This window comes from Trichomycterus rosablanca, chromosome 17, assembly GCF_030014385.1.
Source record: "Trichomycterus rosablanca isolate fTriRos1 chromosome 17, fTriRos1.hap1, whole genome shotgun sequence".
Lineage (NCBI taxonomy): Eukaryota > Metazoa > Chordata > Actinopteri > Siluriformes > Trichomycteridae > Trichomycterus > Trichomycterus rosablanca.
In genome coordinates, this window is record NC_086004.1 from 3,892,591 (window position 1) to 3,915,824 (window position 23,234).

The 23,234-nt window shown below is 39.2% G+C and overlaps 1 protein-coding gene across 4 annotated transcripts in view; it reads right to left on the reverse strand.

The window, feature by feature from the left end:
- Window positions 1-148: 148 nt before the first annotated feature.
- The window catches only part of patj (PATJ crumbs cell polarity complex component), an 88,009-nt gene continuing 64,923 nt past the window's right edge, over window positions 149-23,234 (reverse strand). For 2 of the 4 annotated variants that reach the window (XM_063013336.1, XM_063013337.1), the window contains 19 exons: window positions 22,478-22,674; window positions 20,922-21,013; window positions 18,072-18,144; window positions 17,373-17,450; window positions 16,833-16,919; window positions 15,640-15,705; window positions 15,378-15,501; window positions 15,105-15,211; window positions 13,219-13,302; window positions 12,018-12,211; window positions 10,772-10,919; window positions 10,217-10,303; window positions 9,770-9,899; window positions 8,857-8,894; window positions 8,639-8,761; window positions 8,313-8,417; window positions 5,668-5,771; window positions 4,641-4,782; window positions 149-3,293 (listed from right to left, as the gene is read on the reverse strand). In XM_063013336.1, the coding sequence (XP_062869406.1) occupies window positions 3,147-3,293; window positions 4,641-4,782; window positions 5,668-5,771; window positions 8,313-8,417; window positions 8,639-8,761; window positions 8,857-8,894; window positions 9,770-9,899; window positions 10,217-10,303; window positions 10,772-10,919; window positions 12,018-12,211; window positions 13,219-13,302; window positions 15,105-15,211; window positions 15,378-15,501; window positions 15,640-15,705; window positions 16,833-16,919; window positions 17,373-17,450; window positions 18,072-18,144; window positions 20,922-21,013; window positions 22,478-22,674 (2,126 nt within the window). In that variant the 3' untranslated portion in view covers window positions 149-3,146. The remainder of the gene's footprint in view (window positions 3,294-4,640; window positions 4,783-5,667; window positions 5,772-8,312; window positions 8,418-8,638; window positions 8,762-8,856; window positions 8,895-9,769; window positions 9,900-10,216; window positions 10,304-10,771; window positions 10,920-12,017; window positions 12,212-13,218; window positions 13,303-15,104; window positions 15,212-15,377; window positions 15,502-15,639; window positions 15,706-16,832; window positions 16,920-17,372; window positions 17,451-18,071; window positions 18,145-20,921; window positions 21,014-22,477; window positions 22,675-23,234) is intronic. The other 2 variants (XM_063013338.1, XM_063013339.1) reach the window with 2 other exon arrangements.

Consider the following 23,234-nt stretch of genomic DNA (forward strand, 5'->3'; position numbering starts at 1 on the left):
ACTGCTGACTTGACTGTGAAGCACCCAGAGTCGATGATGTTGCATCTAGCATCTAGTAAGTGCATGCTAGAATTAGATGCATTAACAACACAGCAGTACGCAAGGTCACACTTGTTGTTTAGTTTATACGAATATGCGCATACAGGCACGCATTTAATAGCTTTTATTCAACTATTACACTAAACAAAGACATAAAAATAAAGGCGACTTTGTGTTACCACTCAGTTGACGATCACAGCTACTTAAAACATCTTCCAGCATGTCTTGACTTAATCCTATATTAGGTACATCTGAAGTTTGCTGTGCTTTTAATGGTGAAAAAGTGGGTATCAGCCCTAATACAACAAGGTTTTTTCTTTTAAATCTCAGCAGGGTCATTTTGGTGAGTGCTTCCTCCTGCAACTCAATTTCACTGACCTTAAGGTTGTACGACTGTCTCAAGAATCTGACACACTTCCTCTTAAATACTGGGAGTCTGACTGACACAGGATTTCCTCACATTGTGAAGGAGTAAAATTAGGAAACATTTTACATCTTCATTTCATTGAGGAAAATAATGGAGGTCCTACAAAATTAAACATACATACACTGACTTTACTAATTTGTGCAATTAAGTCATTAAGCACAGGCAGTTTTAGGGAATAAAAGACAACAGAAAACATTTCTTAAAGAAATACATAAACTTATTTGCAAGTCAGACAGATAACGTCAAATCCGACTATTCAGTCATGAAACAAGACAGCTGCATTCTAAATCCTCCTCTTCACTATGATGGATTACAGTGCTTCTAGTGTCGAGTCCTACAAATAATTAAGAACACAAACAATTCAACAATAACAAAAAATAAAAGATTCCCAGAATGAACTAATCAAGGCAAATGAAACAATCAAGGCAAATAGTTTAGCAATATACCCCTCATCACAGTTTCTCCCTGTGGTTCTTTATGACAGTGTGGATGTGAAAAATTAATCCGTCGTTGCAAACGTAAGCAAAGTGATTAGTCTTCAGTCAGCTGGTAAATCTTTGTGTGGGTTTGGTATTAATTAGCCGTTCAGGGATTAGTATGTGGCTCACAGCAGCCAACGTCCACCATTAAGACAGGCAATATGAAGAATATGTGTGTGTGTGTGTGTGTGTGTTTTATTGCAGTGTATGTGGGTGCGAAGCATTCATTCATTTATTCATCCATCCATTCATAAGCATCTTCTAGCCCAGATCATGTTTCATCCAGTAGTTGAATCAAATGGGACAGTGAATACTCATCGGGTGTATGAATGATCACAAGGTTTTAGCAATTAACAGGATCACAATCAACTAGCTGGCTGTGATTGTTATGTCTTAATACAAAAGCATAATAATTTGGGTTTTTAAACTGAAGGAATTGGTAGGTAGTAGGAAGTAGGTAGTTAGAAAAGTGCACTGCTTTCCTGAACCAGCACTGATTCCATCACTGGAAAAGGGCTTTCTGAATCAGAGAGAAAGATTTATTTTTAATGCTTTTTCCTCAATTTTCCTTCCAGTCTTGTCATATCCAATTACCTGATCAGATTTCACTTCCACTACCGACCTCGACTCCTGACCGAGGACTAACACACGCCCCCTGCCAACACGTGTGCAGTATTCAGCCACTTCTTTTTCACCTGCAGAGAGCGGGTTCACAGACACAAAAGGATCTGAATCGTGCACTGATCTCCATTATCCTCCGTCTCTGTGCAGGCGCCATCGATCGGCCAGCAGAGGTCGTAACATCACCCTCGAACAAGCCAATCAGTATTTGTACAGGTACCCGGCCTGCCGGTAGCAGAGCTGAAATTCGTATTTGCAAGTTTAAGATGTCAGATTTGTGCACTAGTGTGTTTTACAGCTGCACCACCCGAGCGCTGATTGATTTTGTTTAATAATAGATTATTTTACATAAAAGTGTCTGTCAGGTAATTAAATAAAGCTGAAGTCAAAAGTTTAAGTACACGTGTACAAGAAATTTACAGTATGTCATGGTAAGCTGTAGATTTTAATAACTTATGTAACTGTTCTTTTTTGTGTCCAAATGATTGGAAAAAATACTTATGACACAAAAACCGTATTGAATAAATTAAAATTTAGTATGAATTGAACTTCTATTTTAAATTTGTGCTTGGTCCCTGACAATCTCATTTTTAATTATTGTTATAATTAATTATCACTATTAATTATAATTATTAATTACCATTATTTGTTATTATAATTATGATGTGCCTATATAAATCATGACTGATTAAAAGATACATGGAACAGTGGTGTTACTCGCATGCCTAAATGAAATTAGTTTGGATTTAGATGCAATCCAAAAACCACCAGAAACAGGTCTGCCATTATTAAGAAGGTTCTGGAACATGTGTGACACTTTACACTGAAATATGTTTAGAAGCTGGGTGCTTAGGTGGCACAGCGGTATATTACACTATCCCACTAGCTTTAGGATCTTGGGTTTACTCCTTAGAGGTACTATCGACTGTTTGCACGTCTACATACAGACATGATTGGCTGTCTCTGAGAAAAGGGGGTGGCCGAGGCCTCGCAGTGGATTGGCGCCCTGTCTGGTTGTGTGTTACTGCATTGCGCCAAGTGATTCCGGGTAAACCAGATCCATCGCGACCCTGACCAGGAGAAAGAAGGAATAAAACATAAAATTGAAATGTTTTCAAGCTGCAATGCAAAAAACAATCCCGTGCTCCTACTTTTTATTGCATTGCAGCCTCTACACACTTGGAAAAGAAATCCCAAGACTGCTGAGACGTGTACGTCAACTACAGACGTAACCTGTGGAAGTGCAACCAAGGCTTCAATACTAAGAAGTGTAGTAAGTGTTCTCGCTATCATCTAACCACGATCAAAGAAAAAGTCCAAACAGAGCAGCATCGCCATTTCAGCAGACTCACTCTGTCTCACTCTCCACCGAGTCCAGCAGTGAGTCTCGGTTCACTTTTCCATCTTAGCAGGACTTTGCGTTACACAGCGCCACCATGTTTGATGAGGACCATTGATACCATGCAGGTACTCACTAGGACGTGCGTGTGTGGATACTGTACTAGATCCTGAAAAACAAGGCTGGAATGCATAGTGAGTGAGAGCGTTCAGTCCCGTTCAGTAAATTAGTTCAGTGAGTGTTAAGAAAGTACAGACAGCGTGACGACCCCTCTTTGTTTTTTCAGGATGGCCACAGCCTGTTCGTGAGTGGCTCCTTCTAAACTCTCTCCGTTTACAGACAGGATCTGATCGCCACGCTTCAAACGTCCGTCCACCGCTGCTGCCCCCTACACACCGAACAGAAAAAGGAGTGTGTGAGGAGCAAGAAATAAAAACCTCAAGTCTATTTCTTTAGTTTTCATTCGATTTTGTTTTTAGGTTAAGGTATAAAGGACTTTAAATATATAAATGATTCATATGTTCATTAATTTTTTTCTTCTTTTTCTACCCAATCAAGTCGTATGCAATGTGTGTTGGTTCTACCTTAAACCTAGTACATGAAAAGTGAAAACCAACATAAAGTGTACTAGACCCGGGGTCACTGTGAGCCACCAGAAAAGCTTTTGTAAGTACATTTTCCACCACTTTCGTCCTAATTTAGTCCTATCCAATTACCCAACTTGCATTTCCGCCTCTACTGCTGCAGACCTCCACGAGAAGGCTCAGAACTAATAATAATAGGTTACACTTATATAGCGCCTTTAACCAAGCTCAAGGACATTTTACAGAGAAAGTGCTACACAGGCAAATAAAACAGAAAAAAAGCATATATATATATATATATATATATATATATATATATATATATACTGTACATATATATATACACAGTATATATATATATATATACACACACACACACACACACACATATATATATATATATATATATACACACACATATACTGTATATATACTGTACATATACAGTACATACACATTCATACACACACAGAGGGACTATGAAAAATGTTCAGAAAAGACTGGCCACCCATAGTGGAAAGCCTGTATCTGGGCACCGCCAGGAGATTGGAGCCTAACTAACACGACCCCTTCTCAAAACGTGTGTACTTCTTTCCACCAGTTTGGGAGTGGGTTCATATGGAAATACGTATAGTCCACTAGAAATTATGCACCAATCTCGATTATACCTCCGTCTCACTGAACATTAATTGTACAGAAAGTGTTAATACTGTTTAAAAATGCAACACTGCACTAACACTGGCACCAGGCTGTAAGAGTTGCCTAATGTATGACCTCTGCTGGCTCACAGTGGCTGTGGCAAAATCTGGACGGAGAACACTCCTCTCTTAAATTCTCATACTCTGTTCTTATACCGCACTAATTACGTTCATGTCATGTAATTCTAGAATAACTGGGTAAAAAATTAAAAAAAAAATCCTGGTAGTAAATCTAAACAAAAACTAATATAAAACTAATATTGTTAATGATGATATCATTCCCACTAACTCTTATTCTCACTATCAGCGCTCCACACACCTGCCATCAAGAGCATCGCCAAATTGAAGTTACATTTTTGTGCAGAATTTCCATGTTTTATATTTGTCATATTAAACCTGAAGCTGATTTTTATGCATAATTTTAAATACGTGTTGAGGGGTGCATGTGGGTACCTTGCTGAAGACGGTTTTGACATAGATGGGCAGGTCTCCGTGTGGACTCCCGAAGCCGCCCACTATGCTGAAGCCAAGTCCATCAGAGCCCTTCTCCAGAGTGATGCTCTTCGGCTTCTGAGGTCTGTCAAAATCAACACACCTGATATTATTCAATTGATAATGAATATAAACATAGATTGACACGTACGGGCACATTTATTCACTCGTCTTCAGTAAGGGCTTCATCCTAATCAGATTTGGTTTATTTAGGTATTTTCATTTCCCAATTTCATTCACAACCTACACCCATGTAGGGACACAGCCCCACCCCCCCATCAAGCCAATCATTTATGTGTAGAATCCCGACTGGCTGATAGCACTGGTGACATTTTGAACCCTGGATATCAGCGGTAGTTTTCGGCTGCTCCCATTTATGAATTGCCCCAGTGGATCATTCTGCTCTGCACACATGAACTGGCACAGCCTTTACACTGGACGCCCTTCCTGTCACAAGGCTTCTACCTCATAAATGTATCTGGGCTTGGGACCGGCATTGAGTGCGCACTTAGAACCTCCAGCACCCAGTGCCCCACCAAAACATCACCGCCTGTCAAGACATAGCCAATCATTCTGTATTGACACCTGGCTGATAGTACTTCTGACATTTTAAACCCTGGATATCAGCAACTATACCACTGTTCAAAAATAAATTTTAGTTATTATCTTACTAGCAGCAAAAACATTTTGATTATCATTTTACTGATCTTTACCAAGGTTGCCAATAATTTTGAAGCTGGACTATATTTACTTATTAGCGCCTTTTGCATTATGCAGTGCCGTAGATAGCTCATATTGTTAGACACCATATCATTATACAATCACAGACATCATGATGGCACAGCTGGTACAGTGCATGCCGCACAGCAACGTGGGTCCTGGGGGCCTTGGTTTGATCATTCCAACATTGGAATGTGTCTTCTGGAAAGCCGTCAAACGTCATAAATGTAACTGCCATGTAAATTTTAAGAAGCCTTGTAAAACTTACTCCGGCTCTGTAATGGGAATCTCTGGGTTGGTGCTGATGGTGGAGCTTGAGGACAGGCTCTCCACCTGACTCGCTATGGCACTGATGTTGGTATCTGCGATCACCTGTCAAACACAGAGACGCCGACAAACACCCTGTGAGATCTGGTTTGTACTTCGGAATTTCTACACACACTTTTAAATAACTGAACCTTATTGCCTAAAACACACAAATCCAGACACATAAAAGTATCCCGAGCTGCTCCGGCATCAAAACTCATATCAGTCCCTGTGTGTCATGGAGATGTACTGTACGCCTGCGATAGCGTGCATCTGTTAATGTGATGTGTGTGTTTGGCATTGAAATGCACCCCTTTAATCCCTTACCGTCCTGGGCGCCCCAAGTATGATTGTTCTACAAACAGAAACTGCTTCAAAGACATCAATCCTCCGAATGACGTCCTACCATCGCTCAACAGACCCCCCATCTCCCCTTCTCAAGACTGTGTGAAGCTTTTTTCTGCATTTCATTTCATGTTTTTACTACACATCAATTAAAGCTGATGACTGAAATGAAGGTGATGCTGCGCCAAATAGCCTCATTTCCATTTTTAATTAACAAACAGGCAATTAAAACTAAAACACACAACAAACAAAAGCTGAGTAAAGAATGGCCACTTCTAAGTAGGAAAAACATTCCCTTGTTGACATTCATTTATCTCAAAGAAACATGAAAAAAGAAAAATACTTTAAAAAACATGAACGTTTATTGAAATCATATTCAGTTAACACAAACCCAAGTAAAACAACCTACTTTTCCAAAATGATGCAAAAAAAAAAAACAATCACTGCACATATTGAGATGTCAGGTGACATTTGACACCCTGGAGGAAAATGAGCTAATTCCACATGTATTTGCTAAAGTGAGAGAACGAGACAAGACTACAGGCACATAAATGAGTAAAAATGGACAAGCTATAGAGCTAAAGAGAGAGAGAGGGAGAAAAGTGAGAGAGAGGGGTAAACAGTAATTGGTCTTCTAGCTGGTGTAATCAGGCCCATGCAGGCAGGGCTTCCCCGTTTGAAAGCCGACTGCATTCCTCCTGGAGCGTGCCAGATAACGGTACATTTGCATAAAGGCCCGGGATTATCTGGCAACCCGTGTTCAACTGGCACACAGCTGCTGAGAGCTGATAAGGGCGCAGTGACACAGCACCAACTACTCACAATCACACACATTACAATAAATACACACACACACACACACACACACACACACACACACACACACACACACACACTGCTGCCTAACTCACACATACAGTCTGGGATTCATACAGCAAAACAGGGATCAGTTCTGCATACAAACACCCCTGCACACGGTTGTACGCATTCAGCTGTACACAAACTCGTATAATAATGAATCACAACCAACCACACACACACACCATAATCTTAATACAATCACATATGAATAGCTTGAGCATGCAGTTACATACAAACACACACAAATATGCTTTAGAATAATGATAATAATAAACAGCAGGACCCAGTGCATTAAAATATCATTAAAAGCAAAATCAGCCTCACTCACAAGCAGTCAGGATCATTTCTACACTGAGACCATGAAGATAATAAGGTGATCGACTATAGTGTGCCATGCTAAAATCTTATTATTGTTTATGAGCCTTTGGTCAGACTGCTTACATAGCAACACTAGAGGCCCTGTGTTGGATTGGCACCCTGTCCAGGGTATTTCTGCCATGTACCCAGTGGTTCCTGGTGGAACAGGACTGCCGTGAACCTAATCAGGATAAAGCAATAACTAAAATATATCATTCAGGATAAAACAGTTGATAGAAATAAATGAAATTAAAAGAGACAGTGGTGCACCAGGTGCCACACAGCACCAGGATCCTGGGAATCTGTGTTCAAACTTTGCTTTTAGTCACTTTATGTGAGGTGTTTGACATGTTCTCCAAGTGTCCATTATGGATTTCCTTCAGGTTCTGCAGGTTTTCTCCCACTTTCCAAAAACGTCAGTAAGTGGATTGGCTACTATTAATTGCGTCCTTGTGTAAGCATGACTGTGCCCCTGTGCACAAAGCAAGCTCGATAAAGACATGAACAAAAGCTTGGTTTAAAGAAACCCCAGTGGCATTCACAGAGCTCTGACCTCAGTCCCACCGATCAGCTTTAAAATGAACTGGAACATAAATTAAGGCTTTCTTGACCAGCATCAGCACTCAGCCATACAAATGCTCTTTTGACTGAATGGGCACAAATCCCCACAGACATACTTCAAAGTCTTGTGAGAAGCCTTCTCAGAAGAGTGGCTGTTATAGCTGACAAGATCACAGAAAGGTCACTCTATTTTAATACCATTTGTTTTTGAAATTGGGATGTCCAACAAGCTCATGGTCAAGTGTCAAAATACTTTTGGTTAATAGTGTATTTTTACAGAAAAAAATTAAATTAATTATTTGTTTTATTCTAAAGAAGAAAACAGGACACCAAACACCAAGGTTTTGGCTAAAGTTAGATGTTTAAGTGTCAAACGTACATTTTATTTTTTACCAAACAAGTTTCCTAATTTCTCAGCATTTACAAAGTCACTAGAAGTCAATTAGCATCAGTTAATCTTCTGCACCAAATTTAAGCGAGTACCTGTAAAACGATGCTGCCATACGCATTCTTCAGCATGTTGACCACATCCCCATGAGTCAGTCCCTCCAGAGACTGAGAGTTAATGCTCACAATACGGTCGCCCACCTACACAGAGAGAGGAATCCACAACAAAAACATAAATTAAAACCACACAAAACCACACATGATCTTTCAATACCAGTCCAATACCATTTATAACAGTGACCATTTATCACCCTAACCATGACACAATGCTAATCAATAACAGTCCTGTTGTGTCTGTCCAGAAAGAAAAAATAATGAATATCAGTGATAGTTTTTAATAGTGGTGAAAAATCCACTGTAACCTTGAGGCGGTGAGTCCTGGCAGCCACACCGTTAGCCTGGATCATGGCAATGAAAATGGGGATGTCTCCCAGTGGACTGCCCTTTCCACCAGCTATACTGATCCCCAGTGCATCAGTGGGGCCCTGAAGGAGAGACACAGATTTAATACAGCACCACCCACTGGAAAAATGTCAATATAACTGAGGTGGTGTTGCTTTAGAACTGGTTTGTCTCTTACACGAGTGATCTCCACTGTGCGAAGGCCCGATTCAGCTCCTACAGCAAGGCAAACACAAATTATTACACATTCATATACATATGTCATTTCTTCATCCAACAAATCACTTCATCCTATTTAGAACTGTGTTGGGTCTCGTGCCCAGCCTAGAAACATCGAGCAAGGACTCACAGAGAGTGACCAGAAATGAAATGGAAACCCAGGTCCACAGGACCCTGGTGCTGTTTGGCACCTACACTACCCGAAGCACCACCATGCTTTCAGGTTTATTAATAACTGCATCATATTAATTCACATGATTGTTTATTAATGAATACATCCCATTCAGGTTGCCATGGCATCTCATAGCACTCACCTCTGCAACAAGGTGTAACAAACTTAGCATATATCTGGACAAAAATATTATTAGAAGTGTCAAGTTACGCTGATTAATACATAATTTTGTTTATTTACACACACAAAGTTACTAAAATTAAAGCTTTGGACTATTGAATGAAAGGTTTTGTGTTAAAATCCCAGCCCTGTCATGAAGCCACAGTTGGGTCCTTGAGCAAAGCCCTCAACCCTCTTGGCTACCCTGCTCTCTGGCCCCAGCTTCCAAACTAGTTGGGATATGCGGAAAAAAACATTTAAATGTACTGCACACTTATATATGCATATATGATAAATTAAGGCACTCCATCTGATATAGATTACTATTATTTCTAAATATGGTTTCCACCTATATTTAATCAGGGTTAACCATATTCACATTAAAGTTATAACCTAGTAATCAAGATTTAACAATTAAAGAATATAAACAAAAACGTTTTTTGAAGAAATTTCAATCACTGAATGGTTTTCTAGACACACATGCACGTTTCAGTATCACATGCGGTTTAAGGATGTTAGATGGCTTGTTTTGACAGCTTACCAGGAATCTTTGTGCTGGACTCATGTCCAGTTCTCTTGATGCTGCTTAGGATCTGGTTAGGTGGTTGGACACTGGGAGGCGCAACAGGGACCACAGGGTTGCTATTGATCATATTACTCGCATGGTTCATCTGGTAACAAAAACAAGCAACAGAAGCTCAAGTGAGGTGAAAACCCATCAGATTCTTTCAGACATCGAGAATCAAACCCTATAAGCATGCATGCACAGCTACACTCAGGCACGTATACTCAAACACATCACAAACATTTCTGTGTAAAATGGGTAAGTGATGAACAAGTGATGAAGGAAAGCAGTGGTCTCCGTGAATGATGCAGCATTTTGTGTCCAAGGTGTGGTCAGTAGCTCTGTTTGGCCAGTGTTCAGGGTTAGAGCATGGATTAAGACAGACGAGGAAGAGCACTGTGAGGATCCCCATGCATTACACACCTGGCTTCCTTGAGAGATACGTCTGGAGGAAATCCAGGAAGCTGCCTTTAGCCGGCCCAGTTCTAGCCGCACCATCCCCCTGGCACACTGCATTAGGGCACATTTTACGGCATGTGATGCACTTACACTCACAAAGCACATTCACAGAGATACACATACGGTTGTATGAATGCACCTACTTTATAGCATCCACCACAAGTGCCATAGCTGCATACAATTTAGCACCCCACCCCAGCTAACTAATGATCAACTTCATGTAAAATAAACACTCCAGGTCCAAATAAATAGAATTATTTGGTGGTTTAATATACAGGACTCAAAATCAAAGACAGATGTGCATGTTATCAAACGCACACTTTCATGATCAACATTCCTAATGTTTCGTTAAGACGTTACCAGAACGGATGATGACACCTTGTGGTCGCACGGTGTAACTGCGCTTTAGTCGGCGCTCTTTAGCCAGCTTTAACTAAATCTCCTGTAATCCTGTTTGGCTGCAGTGCGTTATCTCTGTTATTGTTGTAAGCAGGGCTTAGGACTTTAGGCTGAACGTACCTTAAGGACAGCAGCCACCGTCTCCTGAGAGGCTCGTCTCATGTCCTCTCCGTCCACAGACAGGATCTGGTCTCCCTGCATGAGCCTGCCATCTACATCAGCTGCCCCGCCCTTAACCACATCAGAGATGAACACACCTGTACCATTCCTGTGGAGAGGTAGGCCAGAGACGTAGAGGAAAAAAAGGGACAGACACAAAAATTAGTAAAATAAGAAATGATTGATATAACTGACAGTTACCAGTATGTTTGTCTGGCCACTTGGCAGCCATAGCAGTACTAACTCTTCACACTGGAAAACAATTGCTTCTATATGTCTATAGAAACTGCTGAAATGTTCCCCATTAAAATAATACAAAATTACAAGTGGTGTGGAGCGTTTGTGTGCTACACTTCCAACTTAAGCATTTCAGCATTTAGCAAAGCGACTTACATTACAGTTACAGGATTCAATCTGAGCAATTGAGGGTTAAGGGTCTTGCTCAAGGGCCCAACAGCAGCAACCTGCAGTGGTGGGGCTTGAACAGCAACCTTTTGATTACTAGTCCAGTACCCTAACCACTAGGCTACAGCACCAAACTAAAATGCCATAATGCAAAATCTTATAATATATATATATAAAAATAAACAGTATTTAATTGGTCATAACTGGCATTAGGTAGGTATTATTATGCTAGCCCACCACCGCTGAGATTGGAACCTGGTGCTATTGGCCAGCCAGGTGTTTACACAGACATGACTGGTTATGTCTGGGATTGGTAAAAGATGACCACCCATGTGTTGGATTGGCACCCTGTCCAAGGTATTTCATTCTTGCTTGCTTACAGTGTTCCCCAGTGGAAACAGACCAGCAATTATTAATGAACAAATATTCATAATTAACAACTACTAGATAAAAAAGCATTAACATATTTAAAATGTCACTGCGATGGCCAGAGAATTTACGCACAAAAATTATTACTACTACTACTAAAAAAAAACCCCTTATTTATCCAGTCAGTGTCCTGAAGTCGATGTTTATGGCAGGCCCATTAAACAGTGGGTTCAGTAGTGTAGCCTATTTGGTCAAGTAGACAGATGGATTGAATTAGTGAAACAAAGAACAATCCATTAAGAAGTCTGAAGAACCAAACAGAAGACAGAATATTCTGGAGAAGCCTTATTAATGTGATTAATAAAATAAACTAGGTGTGAGGAATTCTGAAAGCTTGGGAAGCAGAACACATTGAATTGAAAGGTCCGCTCACCTTTTGCCCACGATGCTGAGGCCCAGACCCCGGCCACTCTTCTTCTGCAGCTCCACCGTGAACACGTCCAGGTTTTCCTCATCACGGTACTGAGCTTCATCTCGCAGAACAGTCAGACGCACTTTAGCTGGAGTCTGTCTCAAAGCTGCAATAGCATCCTCATGAGCCACGCTGCGCAGGTCCACTCCGTTCACCTGCAGGAAGTGAGAGCATGGAACGTACAGATCTTCAGATGAGACTGCAGCATTTCAGCAAAACATAAAACTTCACGTTATTCATCATGTAGGATTGTGTAACGCAGCGATGCATCTCAGCTGAGGCACCTTAACAGAATGCAATACAACCTATGTTACATTTATCTAGCATGGAGGTCACAAATACAAAATAGGTAATAAATGAATGGGAGAATCTTTACCTGAGCAATCAATCACTAGTGGTACAATGGTTAGGAGATCAGAAACTACCAGCCAATCATAGCACAAGAAAAACATGAGAAAAAAGTTCTGATTAAATTAATAAATTTGGTTTAAAAAAAAAAAAAAAAAAAAAAAAAAGTTTATAGTCTTTCAAAATGTACTTTCTTTTTTAAGCTGAATTATCAGAATATTACAGTCCCAATATTGATTTAATTATACTGTAGATTAAAAACCCACATTATTCTGATCTAGGTGACAGTGGATCCAGAGTCTACCAGTATACACTGGGCTCAGGGTGCAACTGCATCCTGGACCTGCTAATCCATTGCAAGTTGACACACCGAGACACGATGTGAAGTAGCAGATCTGCCAACTGCCATGTTTTGGGAAGCCCATGCTAACATGAGAACAACTGGTGGAGGATTCATTGTAAGTAGCTTTGACAGAAATAGTGATACGTCCTTGAATATTTGACATGCTGGGCAAATAAATATTGACACACTTTTACTCTAGTTAAAATTTTGTATAATATACAGCTATTAATCTAAATAATAAACAATGGTCCAAAAATTTCTGTTTTTGGTTTGGCTTGTACTGTGTAGTTCTACATTTGTCCAGCAGATGGAAGCACTGTGTCATTCTTGTAAATTTAGCCACCAGCGTTCAAGAGCTGAGGCATCACAGTAAACTGTATAAAGTTATTACGTGTAATAACCCCATTATATTTTTACAGGTACTGCTTTGTTTTTTGGTCTCTTTTTATTCAGCTGTCTGTGTTGCTTTACCTCCAGTATCTGATCTCCTGCCCACAGACGACCATCCCGGGCTGCTGCTCCCTCCTCGTACACCTCATGGATCACAATAGCATCCTACAAACACAGAGGCAACTAGTTAGAGATAAATGTGTTAAGTGTATTAGATAAAGTCAAAGTGCTACTGGCTTTCATAGATGCTGGTAGTTTAGCAGTTAGTAGTTTAAGCTAGACTGCTGCTGTGTAGCAAGCTCCTTAGATCATGAGCAGATCATTTAGCAAAGGTAAAAGTGCAGACATGCCTACGCTAAGTGGTGCGCAGGAGGCAAAGAACAGCCAGTTAGCTATGGGACAGAATCTAGTCAGAATATAATTTATTGTACACAATGTGGAAAGCTCGTCTTTGGTCACAAGAATAGTCACGGAAACACATAACCTACATGATAGACATATCACATATTTAAAAGCCAGAAATTCATGATTTCCACTGCATTTAGTAAAAATGACCTCATAAATATTCCCGGTTGCTCTTGGCATCCTATACCACCTGCCAGATGGTAACCGCTTAAATTATGAGCTGAGAGGATGGAGTGCAGCCTTTCTTAATTTAATACCAATTTTCACTATTCTCTGAAGCTTTCTTCTACCTTCACGACTCAAACTTCCAGACCATACCGCCATACTCTAACATAAAACTCTTTCAACCAGGGAACAATACAATAGCTTAATATTCTAACTTCCAAAACTCATTTATAATGAGATATACATGCTGTCCTTGAAGCCTAGGCATGTGTCCAAAATCACACCAAGATATTTAAAACTACTGCCACAAATGGGTGAAGACGAAGGAACCTGCCATGTTTGTTGCTGCTCTTTTCATCGCAAATCTCCGTCATCAAAACACTATGACGTAAATGCCACATTAAATTCCTTCTGACCAGTCAGACTGAATTGCAGGTACAAAAATTAGTTTTCAAACTATACATGAATGGAGCTCAAAACCGATTGAAGACTACAGACTACATCAGATTAGAGCTGTCTGTTTAAAAAAGCCTTAGTCCTAAATTCTAACTGTATTTTATTTGACTCATTCATTAATAATCAGCAAACAGTGCTGCTACACCTTAGCCTGAGTAGCAGCTAGAAGTAGATGTATTTCTTCATTTAATTCTAATTAACTGGATTAGAATAATACAACCACAACTGAGGACATTTTTCTTCTTCTTAGATGGCTGCCTTAAAAAATCAAGTATAAAAAAAGACACAGACATACATTTATATTTTTAGATTAATTTTCCAGATCAGAGCTCGTATAGTTTGGTAGTTCTGCGGGTTCATTCAGCTGTATGAGAAGAATTCTGAATGGAGCTTGATGACTGTAAAACCTGAGAGATTTGTAGTCAGGCACAGTGGGGAAAACTCTGGAGAGCTGTAAGCGCCACAGCACGGCTCAATAAAAAAGACCAAACTCTGATACACTAAGTGCTGTCTATAAGGGAGAAGTGAATGAAAGGTTTACTCTCCAGGAAAGTCATTTTTTACTTATACTGCTCTGTTACTGATGTGCATAGACCATAGCTAGATGAATCATGTGGGTAAAAAAACCCAACACATGATAAAGTAAAAAGAAGCTTTTTGCATTGAACAGTTTAATGAATAGAAGGATTTTGTACTATTGTACTGTGCTGGTTTAACAGTTGCAGCTGTGCAAGTGTAACTTCTTAAAGCTTATCAGTCTGTGGTCACCACTGTCTGATTCTCCTCTTTATGATGCACCTTTCATTTTCAATAGGAGACAAATAAGATAATTATTGTTATGGTTAGGGTGTCAAGATATTGAGGTATTAAGGATGTAAGATACTGAGTGTGTACCATGGAAAACTTACCAATAAGGATCTAGGACAGTTTATATTTCTTACCAGCTGGGTGTCTTTTCCTCCAACAATACTGAGGCCAAGTCCAGAGCGTCCTTTAGAGATCTCAATCACTGTCTCCTGTCCTGGCACTATGGGACACACAGCAGGGTCTGCAAAAAGAGCATAATGCATACAGAGTGTTTTTTAAAGAAACCTTTTTTATTTAAGCATGAAATGTAAACAAAATTTTAGCCTTATAGAAAGGCTAAAATGTTCTAGAAACCTTCTTATTGATACATCTTGTGGATACATGTGTGATGTGTTCGTCGTGTTTACCTTTGTTGCAGTACTCAAAGTCAGGGCTTGTAGAAGGAGGAGGCACTGAAAATAAGGGTGCTGCCACATCTACAGGACCTGCTGGAAGCTTGCTTGAGTTTAGGCTTTCGGAAAGGCTAGCATTCTGCACACACACACAAACAATAGTGATTTAGCTTTTAAATGCACAATTGATAATTAAATAAAGAGAAGTCGATCTCTAAAAGCTTATCTGGCTCTAATAGCACTGGATCAGTGTTTGTGAAAAAATGTCATCACGTACCGTCTCAAACACAGGCTTGGTTGGCTCCTCGATTACACTCTCCATCACTCCATCAGACTTTAACTTCTAAACACATTTATAAAAAAACGAAATAAAAAAAAAAACACAAACAAAAACCCACAAATTTAATAAAAGTTATTAACTGTTATAACAGTATTAACAGTTGGAGTTGCATTGCTAATGTTTTACACACTTAAAGCACAGATACAGTATACACACTCACCATCAGCCATTAGCCAATCACAACAAGCTTGGCTAAATTTAGCAAACAATAAAAATAGAAAATAGGCTGAGCTTATTACAACATCAGTGAAATCAAAAGGCTGGTCTCAAATTAAATTATTTAATCAATCAATTAAACCTAATTAATGATTCATTTCAGTTACACAGGACAAACCAGGCTTGATTACTGCCTGCATCATCAAAACTAAAGTTCATTTAAATAGAACCGTTCCAGCAAGAAAGTAAACAAAATATATTATTCTGGAAAAGTTCACAAGCCATTTTAGAAGCTCCGAGACTCCTGCAAACCACAGTTATAGCCTCATCTCCTAATACTGAAACCTCGGGACAGTGGTGCATTAAATTAAAAGTGGCCATCCCACCAAAAACCCTCCAAGAACAAAGACACAAATTCTCTTAACAGCAGGCCTTACTTGCCTTAGGTAAGATCAGCATTCTTAAACTGATTCATGTATTTGTACAATAGTTGCAAGGCAAAGATCACCGATAACCAAGAGGAACACAAAGGCTCACCTCACACTATCCAAAAACATTTTGGTGAGCCCCAAGCCTTTTAGGATAATGTGGAAGTGAGTCAAGTCACATACATTGGTCCTCTTACATCTGGCATGAGGTTACAGTTAGGCATAGTGGTGGTAGTGTGATGTGTGAGTGTGCTTTGCTTCTTCCTGCCTGAGTGACATTTATGGAAGTCCAATTTTGATGCTGTGGCAGGACCTTCAATGGTCAGTTTTAATCTGAAAGCTATCTTAATGCCTAAATCAGAGCAATTCTGCAAAAAAAGTGTTGTAATGGGTATCTCCAGTAATTAGAAGAGGTTGTTTGCATTTAATTCAACAGATAATAAAGGAAATAAAGGAAATCAGGAGGGAAACCAGTACAAGACCCAATAATTTGTAAATTAAAAGTTTCTCCTTATTTATGATTTTCACCAATTGTTTTTTACTGACCTTACAGGCAGCCTCGCCTTCTTGCAGGATCTTCTCAGTGGGCTTTGGAGTCTCCAGCCTCTCTGAAATTACCTCACTTATCTGCTCCTGGATCAAGTACAAGTCAAACTGGGTTGAAATAAAAGCAACAAGCTTAAATAACTACAGTAAGAACTTGGTTTAGGACTCTATTGCATATAGGACACAGCAGCATTTGAAAGCACCGAAAGTGTGTAAGTGTTTTTAGAGTTTTGGGTGTAAATGCAAATTTTCTGAATGGCCTGACAGATTAAACCAATGACAGAAAGACCAAAAACAAACCAATCACTGTGCTTAACCTATTTAAAGAGATCCTTAAATAAACACACAATAAAGAGCTGGAGACATCTGCTTTAGCACATTCAAGAAAGAAAATGTACCTTTAAAACTGGGTTTAAACAGATAATTAGCCCTAAAGGATCATTCTGTTGTCAAAGCACAAGCAATAAAAAGCTGCAACATTGGACTTGTACTGTTCTTCTTTATCCTGACGGCATAATTGTGGCACAAAACGTATCTAACCTGGTTCAGCAGGGGCTCAGGGAGACACTCTGGAGGCTTTTCTGCAGGTACAGTGGGCTCTGGCAGGCTCTGGTGAATCTGAAATCCAAATACGACTAAAGTTAATGGGCTTTCTTTGTTAAAGAACATATTATGCACAAAATAATAAATAGCTTTACGAAATGCCAATGTTACAGGATAATGGATGAATCCACAGCATTTAACAGCTCTGGGTGAGAAACTAGAGTCTCTGAGGCAATGTTTTAGCTATCTGAGCAAGTAAAGCTGGTCGTAAAAGTAGAAGTGCGGGCTTGCCTTGTTTTTTTATTAGCCTTTCTCTACCCCTGTAAAATATACATACGCAATATCATAATATATAACCTAATAAATTAGATTTTAGGCTCAAGGTTATTGTGTTTAACATTAGACATTACCTACACAGGATATATGGAATAATTGAGGTAACAGGACTTGCTATTATAATGGAATCATATTGAACTATTCAAGCACTATATCAACACAGCTTAGCAACACAACACAACAGCTCCTTCTCTGATTAAATGAATGAAAAACACATTTATTATTATGAACCAATAAAGCATTTTGTGATCTGTATTTAATATTTAATTATGTATATAATAATACAGTATATTTAATGCAAATACTGTAAAATAATTCCCAGATGCATTAAATCTTAAAAAAGGTTTGAAGCTAATTTACCTCATTGGATAAAAGGAAGGTAGGCTGGTAGGGAAAAGGTGGAACTGCCATTTGATTGATTGCATCTTCATTCCTGTAAGAGATAAAATACATAAAAACTGCTGAATGTGACCTGATATACAGAAGATCTGTTTGAGAACTGCAAATGAAAAGTGTTTGTGTGATTGCAGATTAGCAGTGGTGGAGTATGCAGGAGGTTAAATACTTTTGGTAAGATATGGGATTGTGTGAATGTAAGTAAGTATGTACATGTGATGTCCGGGTATTTTGGTATAATCAGTATAGTGTTGGAGGTTAGCTGATGCAAGCTGTTGTTTATATAGTAATATTTTGTAATTTGTTAACCTGTAAGACAAAACTCTTTGCTTTACCCCTTAAGTCTTTATAAAAAGTTTGTGGAAAGTACAATTACTTTTTAATTCTTGTCCAGTTTAAGTTCTTGCTCCATTTTAGGCTCTAAACGTACTAAATGCAAGTGCATCAGCCAAGATAATCCATGTGTACATAACCTGATTTATTTATTGTTTATGATACTTGGGGGTGGGGGGTTAGTACATATGGCGGATTACAATCACACAGCAGTGATTGTGTACATTGACCAGAAATGAATAAACCTGGATCGTTTTAACATTTGTTGAATAAGAATACAGCTGACTATCATCTCTCTCCTCTCTCATACTGTTTTTTTTTCATTGCTGTTGTGTTTGCCCTTTAACTTATTGGTTTGCCCCCAATTATTGGTAATGAGTTTGTCAAGGTGAGGCCAGCAAAGGAGAATGCTTAGGACTTGAAATAGAGAAATTAAATCATCTCATTTGTTCTGTTGAAACAGCTCTCTGACCTTGAGGCAGTGGTGTGTATCATGTAGCTATATTCTTCTCTTCATTCAACCTTTTGACAGATCCGTGATGAGAAACTGGAGAGGGATTTTAACCTGTTTAACAGTTTTGCCTCCCTACAGACTGTAATGTAACTACTCTGTAAGGTCCATGGTAACAGTTTGCAGTATTATGAGCCCTTTCTTTTAAATAATGCATTTGAAATAACATTTTTGCCATACTTTAAGCCATTTTTACGATGCATGATTAAGATGGTATACATTACTAGATTTTGTTTAAGCCATAGCAGCCTAGCTGTTCTGGTACTGACCTAGCAATAGGAATGTTGCTGGTTCAAGCCCCACTACTGGCAAATTGCCACTGTTGGGCCCATGAGTAAGGCCCTTAATCCTTAATTCATTGGACTGTATATGGTCGCATTTCAAAGTTGCTTGTTTAAAGTTTAAATGTTTTCTATGAACACTTACAAACAATTGGGAAAAGTCACAACTGGTAAAAATGAATTAATTCAGTAACTTCTTACTATGAGTAAAAGTGACAGTGGACAGTGTTAAAAAAGTCCTTAAAGGGTAGTAGAGGCAGTAAATAAATAGTCAGTCAATTTCTAATACATTTTGTTGTTACAATGAAATTTTTACAATGACAATGACATCTTTGCAGCTAGAATAAAGACTGCAAAATGTGCAACATGCCACAAGAAAATATGTGTTTTGTTTGAAAAACGGAAGGTTTGATATTGTACAATGCATCGTTCTTCTTTTGCGAGTTTCTTGGTGGTTTAATAAATGGTAATCGACTGACCATAATTTCTATAAATTATGATAAATACCATGGCTCACCCAAATACCTAAATATCTATTGCCCATATCATCTACCTTGAAGTAAGATTGTATTATGCCACTATGCCGTTAATGGTTGGTTACTTAATGGTTGGTATTGTTTTTTTTTCCACACAGTTTTCAGTAAATGTTTGCTAGTAATTCAGACTGCACACTAGCTTTTTAAACACAGAATACAAGAACAGCATTTATTTCTAGCTTCTGAAAACACTGGCTGTTATTTCTGCACAAAAGCAGGCGCAGATCTAAGGGACTGGCTCAGCGTCTGATTTATAAAACTGTCACAGAGCATCAAAACCTGACCTCATTCACACATCAGCTGCATTTGACATGACCCAGTTTACTCTGATTTACACACAAGTTGTAGTGGTTGTAAGCAGGTTAAGCTCACCAGGGAGTAAAGAACAGAAGAAAATAAAAAAAAAGAGAGCAAAACAAAGGGGAGGAACATTGATGTACTTTCCGGTAGCCTTAAAGGAGGACACTGGATTAAGGTTCAGCCATCAACACAGTCTTAGCTGAGAGAAGGAGTCCTGGAACTTAAAATTTAGGGTGTCATGCATGCGTGTAGAGGAAGTTATTTAGAACAAAAAGATCGCACAGCTTCATGCGCAAACGTCAGCAAATCACTGTTTACCTGCACTGATCCTAAAAATACATTAAGTGAATATTACCAAAGAAATTTAGCAGAATGATTCTGGTACATGCAGTTATTTTCTTATATTGCTTGTTTTTTCTTCAGTAATGCCTCCATCCCGACTTCTTTTAAATGGCCTCTAAATGTAAATGCGTGTAAATGTGTGTGTTCATGATTGACAGATATTCTGTCCAAACTAATGGACAGGGGGGTTTGGGGTGTCGTAGCCACTAGAAAAGTGAAGGAGACAAAAAGCCACAGTGGAGCATTTAAACAACCAGGCGCTGTCACCAGCAAGCGCTTTTTTACTGGCCCCAATTTACAACAGCTATAAATCAGGCATGAAGACAAGAGCTCCTCCACTTTAAGGCATATTACTGAACATTTCATCACCATTTAAAAGAAAACATGTACTTTAAAAAATATAAACATAATTTTAGAGGTAATAAGGAATATAGGAATAAACATTCCAGGAAATTGTAACAGTCCACATGTTCAGTGCTCGCTTTTTGCTATAGGTTTAAAAGATTCTTACCTTAGGAGCACCAGCTTCACCTTGGATGCAGCGCTCTTGATGATGGCCGATGCATTTTGATGGCTCCTCCCATAAAGCACCTGGTTATTGATCTGAGATTCAAATAACAAGGAAATGTTAGAATTAGAATATGGTCTATAACTAATTACCAGGAGATGTTTTATTATATGCTTTTTACTATTATATTTTATGCATTTTTCCCTTTTCGCCATATCCCCATTTAGCCATATCCATTTACCCTGGTTATATCTTTCTCTACTGCTTTAGACCCAAACCCTGACCAAAGAGCCTACATGTGGCAGGTTCACACAGGGATCTTGTATGGAGAGTCACACTCTAATCCTCGACTCTGTGCAGGCCTCATCAACCATCCAGCAGGGGTTTGAGCCCTTTCTTATACATAGCCAATCAAGTCTGTGTAGGCCAATAGCAGAGCTGAGATCTCAGCAGTGGTGAGCTAGCGTGTTTTACCGTTAAGTGCCCAAGTTTCATCCTCTTAAAAAAGTAAGACTGCACAATTTGACATCCCAATCATAAATTATCAGGGTTATGTGTTCAGAAGCATACTGCTCCTAGTACGGTCACTCCAGTCAAACAGGTCTAATTCGGAAAGCGCTAAAAGAAGCATGTGAAACAGTCTTCCTTTGGGTAAAAATAATTTTACTGTTGCAGCATCATTGAATGAAACACTATGTAACACTATGGGGTGGTTTTCCAGACATGGATTAAGTGTAGTTTAAAATCTAATTTAAACTAGGGAGGAAACCGGAGCTCCCGGAGGAAACCCACACAGACACAGGGAGAACATGCAAACTCCACACAGAAAGGACCCAGACCGTTCCACCTGGGAATCAAACACAGGACCTTCTTGCTGTAAGGCGACAGGGCTACCCACCGAGCCACAGTGCCGCCCATAGATTAGTAAAAACAGACCACTGAGAGAACAAGTTTCTAATGTAAAAAGTGATGAAACACAAGAACCTGCTGATAATCACAAAAAATCTGTGTAGTGAAGATTCTCTTCAAGGTCATCTTGTAGGAGACTGAAATAACACATTTTTAAAAACCCTACGTCTTTGATTTGATTTGATTTTATTGAACCATTTCATATTTTATAAATAGATACAATACCTCCTATAAAAAACTGAAACAGTCAGGGATAACACAAAAAGTCCATAGACTTATTTCCATTGTGGTCTTTGTCTGCTTAAACTGGAAAAGCATTCGAAGATAAAAAACTGAAAAGTGATGTACACGATTTAAATGTAGACTAAAGTACTTGAAGACTAAAGTGACCATAATGACCCTCCTAGACAGAACTTCACTGTCAGCATTTTTTCACTCATAGGAAGGACAGCATTGTTTAAGTCAAGGCTTTGAGTCAGCAATTCTCAAGAAACAGAAATAGAGAAAAGTGAATGACAGTGATGAAAGCCTCACTTTTTCTCCTCTGGATAAGAGCAGATTTAACATGATGGGACCCACAGAGAAACATAAAATCAGTGGAGATCACAGACTCACAGAATCCAAACCCAACACACTAATCCCGGACTCACCTCCAGTAATTCATCGCCCACTCTGATTCGGCTATCGCAACTGGCAGGTCCTCCAGGGTTGATGCCCACCACGAAGATGCTCATGCAGGAACGGTCTCTATTCCCGGCCAGGCTCAGACCCAAACCCTGATGATCTTTCTCCAGCTCCACGATAAACAGCTCCCCCGGCAGCTCGCCGTACCTCTGCCTGATCTCCTCTGAACACAAGAACACACACACACACACACGTTAGCATGGTATTTTTCATAGAGAATCTGAAAAAAATCTGCATAGCAAAGCCAAACAAATGTGTAAATCCAACGTACACAAAACCAGCTTTCTCCTACAAAAAAATGATGCTTTTGGAAGCAGAGTTGATCTTTCAGCCCTGGTTGTTGTATTGCTTTAAATTTTTGTAATCAGAATTTTGTTTATTTATTCATTAGTATTAGAAGAAACCCAGGCATGCATGGGAACAGCACGCAAACTCTCCGCATAACAGACCCGGACTGCTACACCTGGGAATCAAACCAGGACCTTCTTGCTGTGAGGCGACAGTGCTACCCACAGAGCCGCCCATTGTAATTAGAATTAGTAGTCTGCATGATGCTAAACTAGTAGTAAAAAGCTTGAATTAGAGCAACATTAGCCTTTTAACTTCAGTATAAAACTAAAGCATCTTTTGATTGACGGACTGAATGATGCTAAACATAAGCTGTATAAACCTTTCACTGAACTTATTATAATAACAACTAATAATAACTGTCTAATGCAAAAA